Genomic DNA, 10353 nt, shown 5'->3' on the forward strand with positions numbered 1-10353 from the left:
AAAAAAAAAAAAAAAAAAAAAAAAAAAACACATCTTAGTAAAACCAATACCTTCTCAGCTTCGCATCGAAGCTAAAAAATAATTATAACATTTAAATTAGCTTAAATTGTCAATTTTATCAAACGACGATTGCAACGAACGTTTGCCCATTCATTAAAAACCAATTTCATAAATATAATTACTATCTAATGGCGATGAAAAAAATCTAATTACAGATTTGAAATCAGCGCGAAAAATGAGTTTAAAAAATCCCAGCAAAGTGGAATGGCGGCACAGTGAGGTCGTGGCATAGTTGGGTCCAGTATGGATGATATCTGACAGTGATTAAAATCACTATTATAAAAAACGCTTCGATGCAAATCAGTAGATAGTGTTCAATTAGAAAAAAAAAAAAGTAGGTCAAGTGAGAGCTGAGAAAATAAATGATAGCTACAAAAAAAAACCACATAGTAAAATAATATTAATAATGAATTTCTTCTCACGAGAGGAGACTACAGTGATAGGATTTTTTATATTTATTGAAGTTATTGAATCTAAATGAGATAAAAATCAAATGAGTTAAACATTTTTTTCTAACTCAAAAGAATTAAGAAAAAATTCAGTGCCACAGGCGTGAAAAATCCAAGTGTTACCGTCTCAGAAATCGTACGTCGCATTCGTCACTAATAAAATTGGAAATTTAGCTAGTTCAAATTTTAATATTTATGAAAATTAGTATAAACCCATTATAATAAAATAAAATACAAAACCAAGTATTTTAACACAAAAATAGCATATTTTTGAATACGGTAGCTATTTTCATCATGAAGACAAAATAAAATCTCTAAGTCCTAACTATGCCACGCTCACACTCTGCCACGACCCTATTGCGCTACCATATTTTATCAGTAAAATCCGAATATTATATTGAATTTTACACATAGTTTTTAATCCATGAATTTTATAAAAACTTGAAAATGTATTTTTACAATTAATAGTTAAAAAATAGCATAAAGAAATTTATAATACTAAACTGAAATCGTTTTATAAAATAGTATTATATATGGAATTATAATCATAGACGAGCATAAAAAATTATAAATCTAAGCACAAGTATAATAAAAAGTACTTAAATAATTATCTGTACTTACCATATTTCCAGTGAATATTTTAATATTTGTGTTACTATCAAAATTATTTTGTTATTTATAATATTTTTGCTTTAATAAAAGAAAATCTTCTAACACCAATTATTTGACAGTCAAGGATAAAAAGAACAGTTACCAAATTTTTTCTTTTGAAAATGTATTCCTTAACTATTCTATTAATTTATTTAAACATGTGTTATTATATAAATAACTAATATTTTTTTGACGTTTCTGCAAACAGTTTCATAATTCATAAGAATTCACAGAATATTATAATTTTTTTCGAAGTTTAGAAATATTTGCACAAAAATAATCAGCCATGTTAATGTGTTTCATTTTTATTTTTAACCCACCGAAAAATAAAAAAAATAGCACGTGATAAATAATTTATTTAAGGTATAATGTACATATTACGCAGGTACTATGAATTAAAACGTTTAAAATTTAAAAAAATATTTTACCTAAAATTTGAATTATAATTAAATTATAATTATAAGTATAATATAATACTTATTATAATAATACTATTTAAGTAATAATTCTTCCTGAAACTTTTTATTAAAATCAAATTTTTCATTGAAAAACTTAAAATGTTCACACATTTTTGTCTTAAATTAGCAAACATTTTAAAATTAAGTGGTAAACCTAAAAACAATTTTAGTAATTTAAAATTGAATAAACAGGAGTAAACACTATATATAAAATTTCAGAAAGCAAAAATTAGTTCGAACCCATTTAATATTTTACTGAACCAAACTTGCAGTATTTGGTTTAATTATTTTTCTTCTTCCTCGCCTTAATCTTAAAGATTAATTTTAAAATCAATTAGTGTAATTAAATATGACACTTAATTTGTTAAATAATGGATACAAAAATTTTTTGCCTTAAAAAATTAAAAATGATGCTCGATTCGAGTTTGATTTAAAATTTTAGATTGTTCGGTTTGGTTCGGATCAACTCCAAAAATCAGTATTTGTAAAATCACTAAAAATAATTAAATATCTGTACCATTTAGTAAATTTAATTTATCATAATTGAATAATAATAAAACTATAAGTAAGTTACTACCTTCTAGTAATGACAATAAAATAATTCGTTAGTATGAAATTCTATATAAATTCTTTGCTGTAACAAAAAGATAAAAATTAATTATTTCTTTCTTTGTTAACACCGTCTAATTTATTTATGCAGAGCTATTCTTAACGCAATGGTCGGACGACCACACAGCAGGAAATTTTCTATGATGGTATTTGAATTAAATAGCATATCGAAAAAAAATGTTAGTTCTTAAACAAAATATACAAATTAAAATTATTGGATTTTTTTTAATCTTTGAATCTCTTGTTTAGTAAAATTTATGTAATAGTATAGGACTGGTGGATTGTTAAATTAAATATCAGTATTAACATCAATTGTAATGTAAATAACGATAATTGCGGTAATTACCCTATATTGATAGTTACCATTAAACCGTAATACCCTTTATCGATTATTGTAATACTTCCCCGGCACGTGCAGATCGCACCCAAAGAAAAACCTCAATCAAAATTGAAAGAGAAATTTTATCAAGGGTTTATGATAATGTTTTATTAATACAAACAAAATAATTATTCTTATGAATAATTGTTGTTCAAGACAAGAAAAAAAATATCATATTGATAAATATATCATTGATTCAATAGTAATGATATATTTATCAAATTGAACAATGAATTTATTATATAGATCGAGGTTTTTCTCTGGGTGCGCTGTAGTATGATTGCGAATCGAAAAAAAATCATTACTATGTAAAGTGTCGCAAGAATTTCTGGCAGCGCGCCCTGGCGTCTCTCGCATGTGAAAAAAAAATGGTTGTAATGCGATGAAAAATGAACGGATTGAATTGATTTTTTTTATCATATCTCAAAAGTGTCATTGGGCGGGTCTGGTGAAAATTTCAAACCTTAAGTCGTAAATCGCTGTCGTCAGCATGCGTTTTTCTCGAAAACAGCAGAATTTTTAAAACGCTTGCGGGTGAGCGGCAAAAATTACCCAGCATTCGCTAATAATTTTCCCAAAGACTGATAACCGAGTATTTTCGTTGAAAAAAAAATTTTGAAAATCCGAACACGCTACGTAATTGTCCTAGAAAAGCGTTTTTTCCTTGTTCTATTATATAATAAAATTATCTATAGACATCGTTTCCATCAATAAATATAATTTTATCGGCAATTAAATTTATATATTTTTTAGATTTCATGAGTAACTACTATTAATTTGATATAATTTTATGGTAAACGTACTATTTTATTATTATGTTTTTCCAGTTTTCGAATAATGATAAACAACAAAAAACCCAGCACAATGGAGTCGCAGCATAGTGGGGACGTTGCATAGTAGGGTCCAGTATAAATTTAATCTGACAGTGATTAAAATCACTATCATAAGAAACGCTTCGATGCAAATCAGTAGATAGTGTTTAATTCTAAGAAATTGGTGGATAATTACAAAAGCTGCATGATCTGCTAGTTCCTTATTAATACCCTGATTAAGATAAAGAATGTCGAATGAAAAAGGGATTATTAAAAAATATTATTTCTCATAAAAAAATTGTGTTACACTTTTCAATGAGTTATAGCATTATAAAGTTAAAAATGTAACCAACCCAACCCAACATCATCTCCTATTTCCTTAATTATATTCAGATTAGTAATTCATTTAATTATATATTATATAATTTTTATAATTAATTATTTTCAAATTATTATTGATTTTTAATATGTTAAAAGTAATCATTTTGAACCTACTTCTTTTTGTTCTTTAAAGTGAAAGTTTTAATAAAAAAAAAATGAATTTATTACCATAACTTTTAACTCAACTTGCAAGTTTGAAATANTTTATTGTCTTTTAAAGTGAAAGTTTTAATGAAAAATACCTTCTCAGCTTCGCATCGAAGCTAAAAAATGAATTTGTTACCATAACTTATAGTTCAACTTGCAAGTTTGAAATTGACATTATTAAATTGAAAAAAATGAAATTTTTAAGATTAATATGCAATCTGGAAATTTTATAATTACTAATTACAGTACATTTGTCAGAAAAATTCGATTTTTTTACATTTTTATCGTAATAGATAACTGAAATAGAAAGAATAGTAATCATATCCTAATAACTTTTGGTGTTTAAAAAAATTCTGCAATTGAAATATTCAGAACTTAATTAATTTTAATAATTTACTTTAATTAAATGAACCAATCAAACCAAAGTAGTTAAAAAGATTTACTCAATTGAGCATATTATCAAAAATATAATTATAATTGTAAAACTCCATCGTTAACTTCAGGTGAAACTAAAAATCATTTTTTTTTTAAATTTATGATTTATATAGCAACATATTACTAAAAAATTTGGCATATTATAGACTGGTAGTAGCACACAGAAATAGAGTTAAAAAATTAATAAATTATAAAGTAAAATTATTTACTTTTGTAGTTGAATACTTTTATCATATCAAATTTAATTCGACAATAAATAATTTAAGAATATTAAAAATTAATGATTTTAATTGTTTGTATGGACAAATCTAGTTAAGCTACTTTTTATTTGAATAAGGAATATTTTTTTGATTTTTAAGAGTAATAACTTAAACTAATCATTAACTTAAATATCATAAACTTAAATGAATCATTTGACGTATCGTTGAAAAAAGTAGGTCTAGTGAGGGTTGGCAAAATAAATCGTAGCCAGAAAAAGAACCACATAGTAAAATAATATTAACATGAATATCAATTTCTTCTCACGAGGGGAGACTATAGTGATAAGATCCTTTATATTTATTGAAATTATTGAATCTAAATGAGATAAATATCAAATGATTGGAAAATTCTATTCTAACTCAAAAAAAAATGCAAAATTTTAAAAGCCACAGGCGGTTGTGAACCTCGTACCCTAGGCGTGAAAGTTCAAGGTGTTACCCATGCGGCAACTGTTCGTTGCTTTTTGTTGCATGAAAAAATTGGCTATTTAAGCTAACTTAAATTTAAAAATTACTTTTTCAACTTTAAAAAAGTAAAAAAATTTTAATAAGTTTAATTTTATATGTCTTATGAACTTCATTCTATGTCAATGAAATTATATAATATTCTTGAAAGTCAGTTTATTCCCCTAATAAGATATTTTAAAATAAAATAAAATACAAAACCCAGAATTTTAATAAAAAAATAGCATATTTTTGAATACGGTAGCCTTTTGCGCATAGAAGATAGGTCGTCGGGACAAATTTTTTTTTTTCATTTAGTAGTACATAAAATAAGCTTTAATTTGATATATGTTTAAAGGACGCAGTATTTCCGGAACATTTTCAAAAATTAAGTTGAAAAAGTTAGTTTTTGTAAAAAAGTTGCTATTTTAAATCCCCCCTGTGAGCAGAATAAGTGTTAGATTTTCAAAAAAAAATGATATAAAATGAAAGAAAATTACCTAAGGTTTCAATATAAAGAAATATTATTTTGATTAGTTAATATTTGAAAAAGTTATGGCAGTTTTAAGTACAAAAAACATTCCGATAGAAGGTGATTTTTATCGTAAACATTACATTTTTTTTTTGAATACGGTAGCCATTTGCGCATAGAAGATAGGTCGTCGAGACAAATTTTTTTTTTTCATTTTATAGTACATAAAATAAGCATTAATTTGAAATATGTTTAAAGGACGCAGTATTTCCGGAACATTTTCAAAAATTAAGTTGAAAAAGTTGATTTTTGTAAAAAAGTTACTATTTTAAATCCCCTTTGTGAGCAGAATAAGTGTTAGATTTTCAAAAAAAAATGATATCAAATAAAAGGAAATTACCTAAGGTTTCAATATAAAGAAATATTATTTTGATTAGTTAATATTTGAAAAAGTTATGGCAGTTTTAAGTACAAAAAACATCGTTATAAAAGGTGATTTTTATCGCAAATATTACATTTTTTTTATAATTTCGACAGCCATTTGCACATAGAAGATAAGGTGTCGGGACAAATTTTTTTTTTTCATTTTATAGTACATAAAAAAAGCTTTAATTTGATATATGTTTAAAGGACGCAGTATTTCCGGAACATTTTCAAAAGTTCAGTTGAAAAAGTTCTATTTTTTATACAATGTTTCAAAGTTTGAACCCCCCCTATATAAGGGGAAATTGTCTAATTTTAATAAAAAGTATGTCAAATGGAAGATGTACTTATAATGTATTTAGAAAAAAAAAAATTGTGCTGATACATGCATTTTTCGAAAAGTTATAGCATTTTTAAGTTGAAAATTAAAAATCGAAAATCGAAAATTTTAACACAAAAATAGTGTTTTTTTAACTACGGCAACCGTTTACATGCAGAAGATAAAGTGTCGGGACAAATTTTTTTTTTTCATTTTATAGTACATAAAATAAGCTTTAATTTGATATATGTTTAAAGGACGCAGTATTTCCGGAACATTTTCAAAAATTAAGTTGAATATGTTAATTTTTGTAAAAAAGTTACTATTTTAAATCCCCTTTGTGAGCAGAATAAGTGTTAGATTTTCAAAAAAAATGATATCAAACGAAAGGAAATTACCTAAGGTTTCAATATAAAAAAATATTATTTTGATTTGTTAATATTTGAAAAAGTTATGGCAGTTTTAAGTACAAAAAACATCGTTATAGAAGGTGATTTTTATCGCAAATATTACATTTTTTTTAAAATTTCGACAGCAATTTGCACATAGTATATAGGGTGTCGGGACAAATTTTTTTTTTTTAATTTATAGTACATAAAATAAGCTTTAATTTTATATATGTTTAAAGGACGCAGTATTTCCGGAACACTTTCAAAAGTTAAGTTGAAAAAGATCTATGTTTTTTACAATATTTTAAGTTTTGAACGCCCCCTATATAAGGGGAAATTGTCCAATTTTAATAAAAATTATGTCAAATGAAAGATGTACTTATAATGTATATAGAAAAAAAAATTTGTGCTGATACATACATTTTTCGAAAAGTTATAGCATTTTTAAGTTGAAAATTAAAAATCGAAAATCGAAAATTTTAACACAAAAATATGGTTTTTTTAACTACGACAGCCGTTTACATGCAGAAGATAAAGTGTCGGGACAAATTTTTTTTTTCATTTTATAGTACATAACATAAGCTTTAATTTGATATATGTTTAAAGGACGCAGTATTTCCGGAACATTATCAAAAATTAAGTTGAAAAAGTTAGTTTTTGTTAAAAAGTTGCTATTTTAAATTCCCCCCAATGAGCAGGTTAAGTGTTAAATTTTCAAAAAAATGATATCAAATGAAAGGAAAATATCTAAGGTTTTAGTATAAAAAAAAATTATGTTGATTTGTTTATTTTTGAAAAAGTTATGGAAGTTTTAAGAAAAAAAGTGAAAAAAATGACAAAATTTACCGATTTTTAATTTTGTCATTTTTTTGGATATTTCCCCCATTTGCGGGAAACGAGGGAAAATTTTTCAATTTTTAAGGGTAATGTCTTCAACTAGATACGATTTGTGATCTTTTGACGTATTGTTGAAATAAATCGGTCCAGTGAGAGCTGAGAAAAAGTAGTGACAGACACAAAAAAAAAAAAAATAATAATAAACACATCATGGTAAAATTAATACCTTCTCAGCTTTGCATAGAAGCTAATATTAAATGTATTCTAATTAAATTATCCGAAAAGAGTAAAAAATTTGTTTAAATGACTATTGGAATTGAAAAATTTTAATTCTATATGATTGTATATTAACTATTACTACTTTTATGTACTTTAACTATTATTAATTTTTGTATAATTTATATAATTTTAACTATTTTTATTAAATAATTTAACTGATATATTGATTTATTTTAAAAAAATGCATAAATTATATAACTTGTGTTTACTGTATTTTAATATTGACTTTAAGAAAAATTTGCTCAAATTTTTAAGCAAATTTTAACTTACAAATACGCAACATTATTTTATATTTTAGTTGATTATATCACAATAAAATATTCTTTGTAAAAAAATATTTAAAATTTATGAAGAAATTTTAAGAATTTTTCACTCGAAAATGATTATTTCATCCAAATCAATATAATGTTGAAGGGTTAATTATAAATAATTATTAATAATTTTTTTATTGAAAAATGATTAAAAAGTTATTTAAAATTTAAGTTGGTAAAAAAGTATAGAAACACTGAATATTCATTATTGTCAGTATTCATAAAAATACCCGCTCCTTATCTTTTTTTTTTATAAAAAAGTTTGGTTTTACCTGTTTAGCGGGAAAAGGAAAAAAGGTAAGTTTTTATACGCGTAAATTGAAAACTGCTCCTCTAAAATAACTAAAATACTACCATATACATATAAGTATAATTATAACCTAAAATTAACCTTCTAAATGTAATCGTACTTAGACTTTTACATGAATTTATTAACAGTCCTTTGCATTACAAGTATTGTGTGCTAACCATCAGTAATAACATGTATGTTGGTTAAACTATACATGAAACTAATATAAACGTGTTAAAAATGATTATCATAATACGTTATTGTTAATATTATAAAAATTTTGGAACATTTTTCTTCAAAATTTTATGTTGAAGTACCAAGTATAATATACATATGAGCTATTCATAAAGTCACATCTGGTTACTTTTATTAATAAAGCTTCACTTTCATTAATTAGATGTTTACAAAACACGTTTTACTAAAGTTTATTATATGAATTATTGAGTTATTTTTTTTGATTACTGCTATTATTAATGAGTAATATTTTTTTTAAACAATTTGCAATTTTTTACTAAAGCATCATTTATTATTCATAATAAATTATGTATATGTTTACGAGGAGATCGGTGAAGGATAAGACACTCATTTTCTAAAGAACTATTGAGAATTAAAATTTTTGAAAATAATAAAAAAATATTAGATTTTTAAAACTACAAAGATATATTTTATTGAATATGAAATAAACCCCTAATTATGTTTAACAAAGAAAGAATGAAGATCATCTAAATAAAAATTTCAATCATTTTATGTATCTCTTACAAATTAGAAAATTTGATATATATATTTTTTTTAATTAATTCAATTGATGCTGACTAAATCATTATGCTAACAGTTTAAGTTCGTTTAAACTAATGAAATAAAAATTCATTTAAGCTACGGATTAAAAATATTTTATTTCATTTTTTTGTGCGAGACTTCAGTTTAATAAATAATCAAATTTAAATATTAATATACATAATACATTTATATGTATATTGTATTATATATATACAATTATAAATTTGTCAATTGTATATTTAATATAATGTATATATTTATTTTATTTAAAATGCAGACTGCTCATTTGAAGACTCAGACAAAGAATACTTTCTTTGTCGATGGGTTTTTGGCTCATTTACATTGATTTAGCTCATACCTAATTCCATAACCATTTCTTCGAATGCGGAATCAAAATGGGCCAATTTCTTGTATTCCACAACAAATTTGGAAGAATAGTATGTTTGTCATACCCTGATTTTCTATCATGAACAAAACATATTAACTAATTTAAGAAATTGTGATTATTATGTAAGCAAATTTTTATTTTAGCTATTAATTTAATATAGGATGATCAATTTTGTATAAGAATTAGTCGAAGACATTACCCTCAAAAATTGAAACAATTTCTCTCGTTCAAATAAATTTCGGACTTTATTTTATCTTCATGGTGAAAATGGCTACCAAATGCTATTTTTGTATGAAAATTCTCGATTTTGTATTTTACATTTTTAACTTTATTATGCTAACTTTTTGAAAAATGTATGGATCAATACAATCTTTTTATGAGAAATAGTATTTATATACATTATTCATTCGACATACTTTTTTTTAAATCAGACTATTTCCTTATATACGAGGGGGATTCATATCTAAAAAATGCATATAGAAAGTAAAACTTTTTCAACTTAACTTTTAAAAGTGTTTCGAAAAGTCGAACACTTTTATATATATGTTAAATTAAAGCTAATGTAATATACTTTATTATGGAAAAAAAAATTCGGACTTTATTTTGTCTTCACGGTGAATATACCATATGCTATTTTTGTGTGAAAATTCTCGATTTTATTTTTTACATTTTTAACTTTATAATGCTATAACTTATTAAAAAGTGTATGGATAAATACAGTTTTTTTATGAGAAATAATATTTATATACCTCTTTTATTCGACATACTTTATCTTGATCAGTAT

General features: G+C 24.0%; 1 protein-coding gene across 5 annotated transcripts in view; it reads right to left on the reverse strand.

Moving 5' to 3' along the window:
- Positions 1-1289, reverse strand: part of LOC126895847 (E3 ubiquitin-protein ligase MIB1-like) — a 39683-nt gene extending 38394 nt beyond the window's left edge. For all 5 annotated transcript variants that reach the window (XM_050668123.1, XM_050668121.1, XM_050668122.1 and 2 more), the window contains exon 1: positions 1131-1289. In XM_050668123.1, coding sequence (XP_050524080.1) covers positions 1131-1133 — 3 coding nt within the window. In that variant the 5' untranslated portion in view covers positions 1134-1289. The remainder of the gene's footprint in view (positions 1-1130) is intronic.
- Between the last annotated feature and the right edge of the window lie 9064 nt (positions 1290-10353).

This window comes from Daktulosphaira vitifoliae, unplaced genomic scaffold (genome assembly GCF_025091365.1).
Source record: "Daktulosphaira vitifoliae isolate Bord-2020 unplaced genomic scaffold, ASM2509136v1 Scaffold_1, whole genome shotgun sequence".
Lineage (NCBI taxonomy): Eukaryota > Metazoa > Arthropoda > Insecta > Hemiptera > Phylloxeridae > Daktulosphaira > Daktulosphaira vitifoliae.